General features: G+C 43.2%; 1 protein-coding gene across 1 annotated transcript; it reads right to left on the reverse strand.

Moving 5' to 3' along the window:
• Positions 1 to 8213: 8213 nt before the first annotated feature.
• Positions 8214 to 15893, reverse strand: LOC115112708 (hydroxycarboxylic acid receptor 2-like). Its single transcript, XM_029639734.2, has 2 exons — positions 15738 to 15893; positions 8214 to 10824 (listed from the first exon to the last, which is right to left on the reverse strand). The coding sequence occupies exon 2, from the start codon at positions 10723 to 10725 to the stop codon at positions 9718 to 9720; it is 1008 nt and encodes a 335-aa protein (XP_029495594.1). The 5' UTR covers positions 10726 to 10824; positions 15738 to 15893; the 3' UTR covers positions 8214 to 9717.
• Between the last annotated feature and the right edge of the window lie 453 nt (positions 15894 to 16346).

Here is a 16346-nt window from a genome sequence, read left to right on the forward strand (position 1 = left end):
GTGTATGCCCAGTTGTTAATGTTGACCAGGAGCACATTGCACCCTGTCCTTGACCTCTGAAGTTTAAATATGAAATACATGACAGAATAACCCTCTTTGTGAACTCACATGCATAAAAAACACACAGACACACATGCTCAAACAAACACCTATGAATGTAGTAAACACATGCAGACATGCACTCTTTCTGGTAATCTTTCTGAATGTCCAGTAAGCTGACTTCTGTGCACGGTATTCTTATTCTTATTTAGGCTAACAAGAACGACGTCTGTGCTCAGCTAATGTATCCTACATGAACGTTACGACAGCAGTTTTCAGCCATTTTAATTCATGTACTTATGTCAGCGAGAACCATACTGTTATGCCACTTCCTTTTTTTCTCTTCTTTCCATAAAAGGCTTTGTAACTTACTTTGATTGGTTTAAGCTAGAACGGCTGACGCAAGAACATACATTTTTCTAGTTTGTTTTGGAGATGACAGTATCTTTAGTAGATAGTGTTATATCTACAGTAGCTTAGCTGTAGAAGACCGCACGTCTGCACGGTTTTACATTGTACATCACTTCAGACGTTTAATGACGTGCCACTCATTCTGACAATCCATTCATACGTAAGGCAGCACACTGGCGTAAACCATATCAACATACAGTACGACGTACAGCACATCGTACCATACAAAACAGATACAGTATATAGGCTACAGTCTAGCTATGTGAAACCAGAGAAAAGAGTCAAGATCCAAATCAAATTTTATTGGTCACAAACACATGGTTAGCAGATTTTAGCAGATTTGATTGTGAATTTAAAAAAAAAAATTATTTCACCTTTATTTAACCAGGTAGGCTAGTTGAGAACAAGTTCTCATTTGCAACTACGACCTGGCCAAGATAAAGCATAGCAGTGTGAACAGACAACACAGAGTTACACATGGAGTAAACAATTAACAAGTCAATAACACAGTAGAGAAAAAAAAGGAAAAAAAAAGGGGCAGTCTATATACAATGTCTGCAAAAGGCATGAGGAGGTAGGCAAATAATTACAATTTTGCAGATTAACACTGGAGTGATAAATGATCAGATGGTCATGTACAGGTAGAGATATTGGTGTGCAAAAGAGCAGAAAAGTAAATAAATAAAAACAGTATAAAAACAGTATGGGAATGAGGTAGGTGAAAATGGGTGGGCTATTTACCAATAGACTATGTACAGCTGCAGCGATTGGTTAGCTGCTCAGATAGCTGATGTTTGAAGTTGGTGAGGGAGATAAAAGTCTCCAACTTCAGCGATTTTTGCAGTTCGTTCCAGTCACAGGCAGCAGAGTACTAGAACGAAAGGCGGCCAAATGAGGTGTTGGCTTTAGGGATGATCAGTGAGATACACCTGCTGGAGCGCGTGCTACGGATGGGTGTTGCCATCGTGACCAGTGAACTGAGATAAGGCGGAGCTTTACCTAGCAATGTAGCTAAATGCTTGTGCTTATAGTTCCAACAGTGCAGATATATTTAACAAGTAATATCTAACAATTCCCAACAAATAGCTAATACACACAAATACACTAATACACACAAATCTAAGTAAAGGAATGGAATAAGAATATATAAATATATGGATGAGCACTGCCAGAGTGCATAGGCTAAGATGCAATAGACAGTATAGAATACAGTATATACAGTATATACATATGAGATGAGTAATGCAAGATATGTAAACATGATTAAATTGGAATTATTAAAGTAACTAGTGTTCCATTTATTAAAATGGCCAATGATTTCAAGTCTGTATGTAGGCTGCAGCCTCTCTGTGCTAGTGATGGCCGTTTAACAGTCTGATGGTCTTGAGATAGAAGCTGTTTTTCAGTCTCTCTGCCCCAGGTTTGATGCACTTGTGCTGACCTCGCCTTCTGGATTGTAGCGGGTGAACAGGCAGTGGCTCGGGTGGTTGTGGTCCTTGATGATCTTTTTGGCCTTCCTGTGACATCGGGTGCTGTAGGTGTCATGAAGAGCAGGTAGTTTGCTCCCGGTAATGCATTGTGCAGACCGCACCATCCTCTAGAGAGCCCTGCGGTTGTATCTGTAAATGTTTGTGAGGGTTTAAGGTGACAAGTCACATTTCTTCAGCCTCCTGAGGTTGAAGAGGCGCTGTTGGGCCTTCTTAACCACACTGTCTGTGTAGGTGGACGATTTCAGTTTATGAGTGATGTGTACACAGAGGAACTTAAAACTTTCCGCCTTCTCCGCTGCTGTCCCATCGATGTGGATAGGGGGGTTATCCCTCTGCTGTTTCCTGAAGTCCACGATCATCTCCTTTGTTGTGTTGACGTTGAGTGAGAGGTTATTTTCCTGACACCACACTCCGAGAGCCCTCACTTCCTCCCTCTAGGCTGTCTTATTGTTGTTGGTAATCAAGCCTACTACTGTTGTGTCGTCTGCAAACTTGATGAATGAGTTGGAGGCGTGCATGGCCATGTAGTGATGGGTGAACAGGGAGTACAGGAGGGGGCTGAGCATGCACCCTTGTGGGGCCCCTGTGTTGTCGATCAGCGAAGTGGAGATGTTGTTTCCTACCTTCCCCACCTGGGGGCGGCCCATCAGGAAGTCCAGGACCCAATTGCACAGGGCGGGGTTGAGATCCAGGGCCTCAAGCTTAATGATGAGCTTGAAGGGTACTATGGTGTTGAATGCTGAGCTATAGTCAATTAACAGCATTCTTACATAGGTATTCCTCTTGTCCAGATGGGATAGGGCAGTGTGCAGTGTGATGGCGATTGCATCGTCTGTGGACCAATTGGAGCGGTAAGCAAATTGTAGTGGGTCTAGGGTGACAGGTAAGGTGGATGTGATATGATCCTTGACTAGTCTGTCAAAGCACTTCATGATGACAGAAGTGAGTGCTACTGGGCAATAGTCATTTAGTTCAGTTACCTTTGCATTCTTGGGTACAGGAACAATGGTGGCCATCTTGAAGCATGTGGGGACATCAGACTGGGATAGGGAGAGACCAGCCAGCTGGTCTGCACATGCTCTGAGGGATTCCGTCTGGGCCGGCAGCATTGCGAGGGTTAACACGTTTAAATGTCTTACTCACGTCGGCCACAGAGCAGGAGAGCTCACGGTCCTTGGTAGTTGGCACATCGGTGGCACTGTGTTATCCTCAAAGCAGGCAATGGAAATGTTTAGCTTTTCTGGCTGTAAGACATCGGTGTCCGCGGCATGGCTGGTTTTCCTTTTGTAGTCTGTGATTGTCTGTAAACGCCTCGTGTCTGAGCCGTTGAATTGCGACTCCACTTTGTCTCGATATTGCCATTTTGATTGCCTTGCGGAGGGAATGACTACTCTTTTTGTATTCTGCCATATTCCCTGTCACCTTGCCTTAATTTAATGCAATGCTTCGTGCTTTCAGTTTTGCGTGAATGCTGCCATCTATAGTTGGCAGCATGGTTAGGGTAGGTTTTAATAGTCACAGTGGGTAGAGCATCTCCTATACACTTCTTGATAAACTCAGTGACCGTCTCGGTGTACATGTCCATATTATACCCAGAAGCTGCCTGGAACATATCCCAGTGCGCGTGATCAAAACAATCTTGAAGCGTGGATTCCGATTGGTCAGACCAGCTTTGAATAGTCCTTAGCACGGGTGCTTCCTGTTTGAGTTTCTGCCTATAGGAAGGGAGGAGCAAAATGGAGCTGTGATCAAATTTTCTGGAAGGAGGGCGGGGGAGGGCCTTGTATGCATCATGGAAATGATTTATTTTATTTTTATTTCACCTTTATTTAACCAGGTAGCCTAGTTGAGAGCAGGTTCTCATTTAGAGTTAGAGTAACAATGGTCCAGTGTTTTTCCAGCGTGAGAGTTACAGGCTATATGCAGATTGAATTTAGCTAGCCATTTCCTCGAATTTGCTTTGTTAAATCCCCAGCTACAATACATGCAGCCTCAGGATATATGGTTTCCAGTTTGCATGAAGTTCCTTGAGGGCCATCGTGGTATCGGATTGAGGGGGGATATTGGAACATTAAAACTATGAAATTACACATATTGAATCAAAAAAGTGTTAAACAAATCAACATATATTTGAGATTTTTCAAAGTAGCCAACATTTGCCTTGATGACAGCTTTGCACACTCTTGGCATTCTCTCAACTAGCTTCACCTGGAATGCTTTTCCAACAGTCTTGAATGAGTTCCCACATATGCTGAGCACTTGATGACTTCTTTTCCTTCACTATGCAGTCCAACTCATCCAAATCATCTCAATTGAGTTGAGGTCAGGTGATTGTGGAGGCCAAGTCATCTGATGCAGCACTCCATCACTCTCCTTCTTGGTCAAATAGCCCTTACACAGACTGGAGGTTTGTTGGGTCATTGTCCTAGTGGTGTGGGGGCTGTGCTTTGGCAAAGTGGGTGGGGTTATATCCTTCCTGTTTGGCCCTGTCCGGGGGTGTCCTCGGATGGGGCCACAGTGTCTCCTGACCCCTCCTGTCTCAGCCTCCAGTATTTATGCTGCAGTAGTTTATGTGTCAGGGGGATAGGGTCAGTTTGTTATATCTGGAGTACTTCTCCTGTCCTATTCGTTGTCCTGTGTGAATCTAAGTGTGCGTTCTCTAATTCTCTCCTTTTCTTTTTCTTTCTCTCTCTCGGAGGACCTGAGCCCTAGGACCATGCCCCAGGACTACCTGACATGATGACTCCTTGCTGTCCTCAGTCCACCTGGCCGTGCTGCTGCTCCAGTTTCAACTTCCACCTGGCCGTGCTGCTGCTCCAGTTTCAACTGTTCTGCCTTATTATTATACGACCATGCTGGTCATTTATGAACATTTGAACCTCTTGGCCATGTTCTGTTATAATCTCCACCCGGCACAGCCAGAAGAGGACTGGCCACCCCACATATGCTCTCTCTAATTCTCTCTTTCTTTCTCTCTCTCTGAGGACCTGAGCCCTAGGACCATGCCCCAGGACTACCTGACATGACTCCTTGCTGTCCCCAGTCCACCTGACCGTGCTGCTGCTCCAGTTTCAACTGTTCTGCCTTATTATTATACGACCATGCTGGTCATTTATGAACATTTGAACATCTTGGCCATGTTCTGTTATAATCTCCACCTGGCACAGCCAGAAGAGGACTGGCCACCCCACATAGCCTGGTTCCTCTCTAGGTTTCTTCCTAGGTTTTGGCCTTTCTAGGGAGTTTTTCCTAGCCACCGTGCTTCTACACCTGCATTGCTTGCTGTTTGGGGTTTTAGGCTGGGTTTCTGTACAGCACTTTGAGATATCAGCTGATGTATGAAGGGCCATATAAATACATTTGATTTGATTTGATTTGATTTTGAAAAACAAATGATAGTCCCACAAAGCGCAAACCAGACCGGATGGCGTATTGCTGCAGAATGCTGTGGTAGCCATGCTGGGTAGTCATGCCTTGAATTCTAAATAAATCACTGATTGTGTCACCAGCAAAGCACCCCCACACCATCACATCTCCTCCTCCATGCTTCATGGTGGGAACCACAGATGCAGAGATCACCCGTTTACCTTCTCTGCGTTTCACAAAGACACTGAGGTTGGAACCAAAAATCTCAAATTTGGACTCATCAAACCAAAGGACAGATTTCCACCGGTCTAATGTCCATCGCTCGTGTTTCGTAGCCCAAGCAAATCTCGTCCTCTTATTGGTGTCCTTTGGTAGTGGTTTCTTTGTGTCAATTCGACCATGAAGGCCTGATTCACAGTCTCCTCTGAACAGTTGATGTTGAGATGTGTCTGTTACTTGAACTCTGTGAAGCATTTATTTTGGCTGCCATTTCTGAGGCTGGTAACTCTAATGAACTTATCCTCTACAGCAGAGGTAACTCTGGGTCTTCCTTTCCTGTGGCGGTCCTCGTGAGAGAGCCAGTTTCATCATAGCGCTTGATTGTTTTTGCGAATGCACTTGAAGAAACTTTCAAAGTTCTTGAAATGTTCCATATTGACCTCCATGTCTTAAAGTAATGATGGACTGTCATTTCTCTTTGCTTATTTGAGCTCTTCTTGCCATAATATGGACTTGGTCTTTTACCAAATAGGGCTATCTTCTGTATACCAGCCCTACCATTGAAATAAAATAGGCTAATGCAATTGAAGGCATCAAATGATTCCTTACTGAAACACCCAAAGTCATCTAATCGTTTCGCGCTGAAAGAGAGACCATCTGTGAAACATTTTGTGTTGTTTGGCAAATCTAGGCTCTTTAACAACCTTGGAATATGCTCTTTCAGATAGGGTATAGCAATCAAAACGTCTGGCCTGCATGGATCTCTGTAAGATTATTTGGAAAAGTAGGCAAGGACCAACAAGCTCCATAAAGACGCCCTCAAAGATGCCCAAACTCGCATCAATGGCAACAATTTCCATTGGATTTCATTTGCGAGAAACAGTGGTTTAATTGACCCTGGTCAGTCAATAGGCCACTCTTCCCTTTGCCAGCCTCTAGCTGACTCGAAGGTTAACCAATCAACTTCTAGTGAATCTGTTTTTATTTTAACATTTAACTTTCTGTGATGTGCTAGATGCCTTGCTTAAAATGTATGTTAAAAAAATCCACTGAGGTTGATCTGCTTGATCCTTTTTTCATGCAGCTCTCTGAATCCCTGATTGCTGAATCATTAATAACCCATATTTTTTACCTGATGATTATATCTGGTACTATCCCCAAGGTTTGTAAGGTGGCCCATGTACTCCACCTTCCCAAAGGTGATGACCCTTGTGACCTAAATAATTATCGCCCTATTTCTAAACTTGACTGCCTAGCTTAAATATTAGAATCCTAAGTAATTAAGTAATTTATTATCTTTGAAATGTATTCTTAATGTGCATTATTCAGGTTTTAGAGCAGGTCATACACCATGCTATCTCTGCTGCATCCCTAGTTATAAATGATGTGGTTACATTGTGCTGCCCTCTTTATAGATCTGTCAAAGGCTTTCGATACTGTTGATCACTCATTGCAAAATCAGAGGCTGTCCTCAATTGGCGTAGACCAGCTTGCTGGTTTAAAAATGACTTGACAGATAGAACTCAATGTGTATCTGCTGCTGATGTAAAGAATCAGGTCTCCTGGATATTACAAAAGGTGTCCTGTAGGGGTTGATTTTGGGTCCTGTACTTTTTACTGTTTCCAATCACAATATCGACTTGTCTGTAAAGAAATTGTAACCTGCACTTGTATGCTGATGATACTGTTATGTATGCTATTGCCCCCACGGCCGAACCAGGCTCTATCTGAACTAGAGTCTGCATTCATTGTATAATAGAACACTTTATTGACCTGAAATGAGTATTGAACGCAGGTAAAACTAAGTATATGTGGTTCTCTAAAGCGCATAAAAGTAACGGATGTCTTAAGCACATGGACTTTGGATGGTTTCCATATTGCTCATGTCCCTGCTTACAAATATCTGGGCATCTGGATTAGATGAAAAGCTGTTTTTTAAAAAGCATGTTGATGAGTCAGTCAAGAAGCTGAGCATAAAAATGGGCTTCTTCTATAGAAAAAAAGGTCCTGCCTCTCGCTAAATAGTAGAAAGGAGATTATTCAGTCGACATTCCCATCGGTCTCAGACTATGGCGACATCACCTGGACGAACGCAGCCGCCACTTCAATAAAGCCATTAGATGCAGTTCATCATAGCGCACTGCTTTTCATTGCGGGTGACAATTTTAGTGGTCATCACTGCATGCTCTACCAGATGGTTGGTTGGCCCTCTTTTGATGTCACGTAGGTTGAAACATTGATCCGAAAATGGTAATACAGTGAAATGTTCTACAGTAGTTTTACAGTGCAGTAACACATGCAGTAACACAAGTACTGTAATTCTATTTTTTAACAAACATCCTTGTGTAATAATAAGCCATTATACTAATATGTTACATTCACCGATAAATTTCACTCCCACTAAGATATTTTATGTTGAACAATTCTGCGGTTCTGTGCATGGTGGTCCTCAAGAGCTTTTGATGGTGATCTGGTGGTCCCCGGAAAGGAAACGGTTTATAACCACTGCATTAAAATCCAAGCCTTTGGTTTTTGTGTCTATTAAAGACACACAGACAGTGTGCATGATCACAGTGGATTGTATTTGTTCTCTTGTTATAGAGTTAGACGACAGCCATCCAAATCCCCTGTATATTAGCTTTGGAGGTATTTGAGCGGAGAAAAAAAAATCATCTGTGAGTAATAATGGAAACTTGAGAGAAAGATATTTAATACCTCTGTTTGCACTGCCGTGTATCGTCCCAGTAAGCCACATGTCAGAGTCACATGTTGGCACAGCAGTGGTAGCTCAGCGGTAATTACACCTACAGCCATTGATTGAGTTCCCTTGCTGCTACCAGGTGCTGTGCAACAAAGGATGACATGTAGCACTTTTGTGTGGATAATGTGAGTCTTTGAAGAGAAGAGTCTCTCTCCCCCAGCAGCAATCAAGAGTTCCCCTTCATCTGTGGCTTCTGTGGCTTTGACAGGCTTCATCTGTGGCTTCATATGTATTTTACATAACATTCAGGATAATCTTTATTGCCATTTCATTCATTACAAATGAACACAATATCTAGATAGGAAAATATACACTCAGTGCACAAAACATTAGGAACACCTTCCTAATATTGCGTTGCATCCCTTTTGCCCTCAGAACAGCCTCAATTTGGAGCATGGACTCTACAAGGTGTTGAAAGCGTTCCAGAGGAATGCTGGCCCATGTTGACTCCAATACTTCCCTCAGCTGTGTCAAGTTGACTGGATGTCCTTTGGGTGGTGGACAATTCTTGATACACACGGGAAACTGTTGAGCGTGAAAAACCCAGCAGCGTTGCAGTTCTTGACACATTCAAACCACTGCGCCTGGCACCTAACACCATACCCCATTCAAAGGCACTTAAATCTAGTGTCTTGCCCACATACCCAATCCATGTCTCAATTGTCTCGAGGCTTAACAATCCTGTCTCAATTGTCTCAAGACGTACAAATCCTGTCTCCTCCCCTACATTTACAATGATTGAAATTAATTTAACAGGTGACATCAATAAGGGATCATAGCTTTCACCTTGATTCACCTGGTCAGTCTATGTAATGGAAAGAACATGTTTTGTACACAGTGTACAGTATACTCTAAGCACAAACATCACATAAAAATATATATTTTATAAAGAACTGAGTAACACATACACTTGATTAAACATCTTGCTGTATGAATACTGTATTTGGTAAAAATGATGGTGTGTTTGACAGACATATTAATAAATCAAGACAAAAACATAATGCCATTCTACAACATCACATGGTTGTGAAAATAATGTCAGATTCAGATGGAATGGTTGCATTCTTTTTCCTATCTTTGTTTCACACTAACTGGTATTCAGCCATTTCAAGTACGTATCCCACATAGCTACGAAATGTTTCTTATCTTTGTTTTACACTAACTGGTATTCAGCCATTTCAAGTACGTATCCCACATAGCTACGAAATGTTTCTTATCTTTGTTTCACACTAACTGGTATTCAGCCATTTCAAGTACGTATCCCACATAGATACGAAATGTTTCTGAATATAACATATGGCTTGTTAATTACAGCTGTAAAATTCCACTGTCTAGTCTCCATTCAATTCACTGCCATGAGTCTGTTCTCCTTATTAGGACCTTCTAGAAGGTGGGGCCTGTCTCTGGAGGAAAGGGCCAGAGTTGCCTCCCTCACCCATCACTGGCCATGCTTCCCCGTCGGCTCAGCCTCAACTCCACCAGGCCCATCTTATTGATGGAGCTCTTGAGAGAGTTCTGGAACATGGAGCTGGATAAGCAGTAGATGACTGGGTCCAGGGCGCTGTTAAGGTAGGTGAAGCCAATGGACAGGCTGAAAAGCTCGCCTGCCATTTTGTAGGATTCACAGTCCCAAGGTCTGAACACCTTGATATAGAGCGAAACCAGGCCTGTGGCGATGCCAGGAAAGAAACACAGCACAAACACAGCCACAATTAGCACCACCACCCGGATGGCCCGCCGCACCTTCTTCTCTTTGTCCAGCTGCCGTTGGCGCAGGATGCAGGCGATCCTGGCTGAGCAGAACAGCAGGAGCAGCAGAGGCAGGAAGAACTCCCCGATGAACACCATGTAGTGCAGCAGGATCGCCGGGGGAATCACGGTGTAGGAGCTGAAGCTGCGGCACAGGGAGATGTTGCCATGTTCACTTAGGAGCTTGGTGGCCAGCAGGGGGACCCGCAGGGAGATCACTACCACCCAGATGCCCCCCGCCACCATTCCCGCCTGGGTAGACGTCATGTGGTTGATGCGGTGGTGCGGATGGACCACCTTGAAGTAGCGGTCGAAGGCCACGCTAGTCATGAAGGCAATGCTTGCCGAACGGTTGACAGCCAGCATGAAGAGGTTGATCCGGCACCAGGCGTCGCCAAACACCCAGTATTCCCCACGGAGCAGGTTGTCAATGCGGAAGGGCAGGCAGATGAGCAGCATGAAGTCAGCCAGGACCAGGTTGAAGAGGAACAGAGTGTTGACCCTCCAGATCTTCAGACGGCAAGTGAAGATCCACAGGGCCACTACGTTGCCTGGCAGGCCCAGTAGGAGCTCTATAATCAGGACAGGAGGCAGTATGTCAGCCACCAGATCCTGAGTGGATATGCAGTGCAAGGACTGGTTCTCTCTGCCAGTAGAGTTATCGTGTGCAACTGTAGCCATTTCAGCCATCTTTGATTGAGTATGATTTCGTTTCCAGGAAACTTTGGATGTTGCCGTTTTTTCACAAAATCCACCTCTTCCTCTTTTCAAAGCATCTCAGGGGAATATCTGTAGAAACAAGGAACATGTGAGAAAATGAAGTACATTTTTAACTGGGTCATGCTTTCAAGACAGACACACAGACAAATGTATTTTCTAAGAAATGTCTGTTCATTTTTATTTCTCTATTTAACTTTTATTTAACTAGGAAAGTCAGTTAAGAACAAATTCTTCTTTACAAAGACAGCCAAACCCGGCCAAACCCAGGCCAATTGCAGGCAGCCCTATGGGACTCCCAATCACGGCCGATGTGATTGAGCCTGGATTCAAACCAGCCTCTTGCACTGAGATGCAGTTCCTTAAACCGCAGCGTCATTCGGGGATCCCTTATTTGGTCAAATAAATAAATAAATAATGCATTACCATGGGAAAGAGCTCAGCAAAACTAGCCTGGTTGAGCCGCGACCCACGTGACTACACAAGCTGAAGTAGAGAAGCTGGCGTTAGCAAGACTACAACAAAACACTACTACAGTGTTATTCTAAATAGCTTTTTTCCCTCATCAATCTACACACAATTCCCCATAATGACAAAGGAAAATTAGTTTTTTATACATTTTTTGCAAATGTATTTAAAATAAAAAACTGAAATATTACATTTACATAATTGTTCAGACCCTGAGTTGCTGCACAGCTATTTTCAGGTCTCTACAGAGATGCTCGTTCGGGTTCAAGTCTGGACTCTGGCTGGATCACTCAAGGAAATTCAGAGACTTTTCCCGAAGCCACAAACCACAAGTCATTGTCCTGTTGGAAGGTGAATCTTCGCCCCAGTCTGAGGTCCTGAGTGCTCTGGATCATCTTTCCCTCAATCCTGTCTAGTTTCCCAGTCCCTGCTGCTAAAAAAACATCCTCACAGCATGATGCTGCCACCCCCATGCTTCACCATAGGGATGGTGCCAGGTTTTCTCCAGACGTGACGCTTGGCATTCAGGCCAAAGAGTTCAATCTTGGTTTCATCAGACTTGAGAATCTTGGTTCTCATGGTCTGAGAGTCCTTTATGTGCCTTTTGGCAACCACCAGAGGGCTGTCATGTGCCTTTTACTGAGGAGTAGCTGCCATCTGGCCACTCTACCATAAAAGCCTGATTGGTGGAGTGCTGCAGAGATGGTTGTCTTTCTTGAAGGTTCCATCACCAAAGAGAAACTCTGGAGCTCTGTCAGAGTGACCGTAGGGTTCTTGGTGACCTCCCTGGCCAGCTCTAGGAGTCTTGGTGTTTCCAAACTTCTTCCACTTAAGAATGATGGAGGCAACTGTGTACTTGTGGACCTTCAATGCTGCAGAAATGTTTTGGTACCCTTCCGCAGATCTGTGCGGCGACATAATCCTGTCTCGGATCTCTACAGACAGTTCCTTCGACCTCATGACTTGGTTTTTGCTCTGACAGGCACTGTCAACTGTAGGACTTTATATAGACAGGTTCGCTTATTTTAACCAGAAAGCTTGAGCATGTATAACTATTCACCCCTAAGCTCCCGTTTCTTCACCATGCTTGGCTGAGAAATCGACCGAAAAATGCTACAACTATAACGGCAAACTTTTTTTAAAATTAGCTACATAATATTGACAGAAACACGGCAAACGTTGTTTAGGATGCATCCTCAAGGTGTTTTTAACAAATATATTCGATAATATATCCGTCGAGGCAGTTGGTTTCTCATAAGAAGCGATTGGAAAAATGGCTACCTCAGTATTTTACGCAAGGTTTTCTGCGGGAGACACCATGTGACCACATGCCATATATGGTCCCTTACAGCCATTCTTCAAGGGAAATTCCTAAAAAGACGTCACAATGCCGTAGACCCCTTGGGGAAAAGGTGGAAAATGTAAGCTCATTCGTAGCTCATTCACAGCCATATAAGGAGTCATTGGCATGAGGTGGTTTCAAAAAATGTGGCACTTCCTGGTTGGATTTTTATCTGGGTTTCGCCTGTAACATCAGTTTTGTGGCACTCACAGACGATATCTTTGCAGTTTTGGAAACGTCAGAGTGTCTTCCTTCCAAAGCTGTCAATTATATGCATAGTCGAGCATCTTTCCGTGACAAAATATCTTGTTTAAAACGGGAACATTTTACATCCAAAAATTAAAATAGCACCCCCTAAATCCAACTGGTTAATAGGGATCTGTGGGATGTTCCCCAACAAACTTTTATAACCCAACCCTGATCTTTACTTCTCCACAACTTTGTCCCTTACCTGTTTGGAGAGCTCCTTGGTCTTAATGGTACCACTTACTTGGTGGTGCCCCTTGCTTAGTGGTGTTGAAGACTCTGGGGCCTTTCAGAACAGGTGTATATATACTGAGATCATGTGACAGATCATGTGACACTTACATTGCACACAGGTGGACTTTATTTAACTAATTATGTGACTTCTGAATGTAATTGGTTGCACCAGATCTGATTTAGAGGCTTCATAGCAAAGGGGGTGAATACATATGCACGCACCACTTTTCCGTCTTTTATTTTTTAGAATTTTTTAAACAAGTAATTTTTTCCATTTCCTTTCACGAATGTAAACTATTTTGTGTATGTCCATTACATGAAATCCAAATAAAAATCCATTTAAATTATAGGTTGTAATGCAGCAAAATAGGAAAAACGCCAAGGGGGATGAATACTTTTGCAAGGCACTGGAGTTCCCACTGTGACTATTAAAACCTACTGCATTGAACCAGGGCAAGGTGACTGGGAATATGGTTGAATACAAACAGTGTAGTTATTCCCTCCGTAATGCAATCAAACATTCAAAACGTCAGTACAGAGTCAAACTGGGGTCGCAATTCAACGGCTCAGACACGAGACGTATGTGGCAGGGTCTACAGACAATCGCTGTTTACAAAGGGGAAAACCAGCCACGTCACGGACATCGACGTCTTGCTGCCGGACAAGTAAACAAATTCTTCGCCCGCTTTGACGATAACACAGTGGCACCAACGCAACCCACTACCAAGGACTTTGGGTTCTCGTTCTCCGTTGCCGACGTGAGTAAGCCCTTGCCCTAAGTGTTTTAACCCTAGCAACGCTGCCAGCAAAGATGGCATCCCTAGCCGCGTCCTCAGAGCAGCACAGACCAGCTGGCTTGAGTGTTAACGGACATATTCAATCTCTCCCAATCCCGTAGCAATCACTTCTGTCTAGTTAAGGATCTTACCTGACACCCTAGACCCACTTCAATTTGATTACCGCCCCGATATACCCACAGATGATGGAATCACCATCGCACTGCACACTGCCCTATCCCATCTGGACAAGAGTATTACCTACGTAAGAATACTGTTCCTTGACTATAGCTCAGCTTTCAACACCATAGTACCCTCCAAGCTCATCATTAAGATCAGGGCCCTGGGTCTGAACCCCGCCCTGTGCAACTCGGTCCTGAGCTTCCTAACGAGCCGTCCCCAGTAAAGGTAGGAGGTAGGAAACAACACCACTTTGCTGTTCCTCAACACAGGGGCCCCACGATGGTGCGTGCTCATCCCCCCTGTACTCCCTGTTCACCCACGACTGCGTGGCAACACACGCCTACAACTCAATCATCAAGTTTGCAGGCAACACAACAGCAGTAGGCCTGATTACCATCAATGATGAGACAGCCTACAGGGAGGAAGTGAGGGCACTGGCAGAGTGGTTCCAGGAAAATAACTTCTCTCTCTGAACGTCAACCAAATGACAGGCCATAGTAGCAAAGTAATTACAATTTAGCAAATTAACACTGGAGTGATAGATGTGCAGATGATGATGTGCAAGTAGAAATACTGGTGTGTAAAATAGCAAAACAAGTAAATAAAAACAATATGGGGATGAGGTAGGTATGTATATGTATATGTATATACTGTATTCTATTCTACTGTATTTTAGTCAATGCACTCCAACATTGCTTGTCCTAATAGTTATATATTTCTTAATTCCATTATTTTACTTTTAGATGTGTTTGTATTGTTGTGAATTGTTAGATACTACTGCACTGTTGGAGCTAGGAACACAAGCATTTCACTAAACACCCGCAATAACATCTGCTAAATATGTGTATGTGACCAATAACATTTTAGTGACTAGTGACTTGCCATTTTTTTAGTGACTAGTGACTTCCCATTTTTTTAGTGACTAGTGACTTCCCATTTTTCCAATTAAACAATGTTCTGTTTTAAATTCAAATATTACACACCCTTTCACTTCTTTGTATATTCCAGCCTCACTTGCCATGCATTCAGAAACACACAGCGTAGAATTAAACGATGTGTGTTCTAAGCTCAAAATGGACTCCTCCCTTCAGTGCATGTTCACTGGAAATGCTTGCTACGTTTGCTTGTAAACACTGTATTTCTCATGAACAGCTGATTAAATTGCCTTTTGATGTAGAATACACCTTTGATGAGAAACATGACCCAGACATGAGAAACAACATTTAGAAACAACATACAGTTATATATTGTTACGTTCCACTGACAGAAACTGACAGAGTCGCTGACCAACAACCAAAATGAAACAGATGGGGCTTTAAGCAGGGTTCTGAAAGACATTGGATCCTAAAAGACACCCATCATGAGCGGCCACTACATTTGCCCAAGAAGAGGCAAAAAATAAATAAACACAACAAACTTAAAGACAGGAATCAAACCAACAAGGTGGAGCAAAACAAAATCTGGGGAAATCAGATAAAGGATTTGTTTGTCTAGAAATCAAAATAGGGAGAGCCAACTAAAGGTCAACTAAAGGTCAAATAAAGACAACTGCTAGCTAATATTGCAAGTTATAGCATTATAATAGTGTATGAGTCAGTTGTCTAAGGAGGACATTAAACTCAACCATCTAGTTACCGGTCGTGTCGTGGCATCCCTTTCACCCACACACCTCACAAGTGTAATCACAACAATGTTATAACATTTTAACATGTTTAGAATATGTATCCACTACTCACCAGTTGAGTCATGCATTTGGGGACAGTGTAGCAACAATTGGGTTTGAAAGGCAGTCTATGCTCCCCTCAACATATTTTATCTCCTCTCCTGTGTGTCTCCACTGTTCAGGCGTTTCTGTTGGTTTCAAGAGGAACGTCTTTAGATTGACTTTAAGAATGACTTCCTCTGAGGACTGGCCAGAGCCAGTGTGACATCACAAACAGCAAGATCTCTGAGGTAATTCAGGAAGTTTTGCAATCAACCTTCATTTCAATGTCCTCTTCCCACACCGCTTTATCTTTGTCATTGTTTTGACATGCAACTGCTTGTTCACAGCAATAGGGGATTTTGTTCCAAATACCAGTGAATCATGATATAGACGTAATATGAGATACGAGAAGGTGAAATGTGCTGGCCTTATAAGAACAAAACTAGCCATACATCTGGGGGACGACTTTTTGCTGAGGCACACAGTTCCACTTTTCCCCAATAGTCATCCAATCAAATCAAATCAAACTTGATTTGTCACATGCGCCGAATACAAGTGTAGACCTTACCGTGAAATGCTTAGTTACAAGCCCTTAACCAACAGTGCAGTTCAATAAGAGTTAAGAAAATATTTACCAAAT

This window comes from Oncorhynchus nerka, linkage group LG28, assembly GCF_034236695.1.
Source record: "Oncorhynchus nerka isolate Pitt River linkage group LG28, Oner_Uvic_2.0, whole genome shotgun sequence".
NCBI classification, from domain to species: domain Eukaryota; kingdom Metazoa; phylum Chordata; class Actinopteri; order Salmoniformes; family Salmonidae; genus Oncorhynchus; species Oncorhynchus nerka.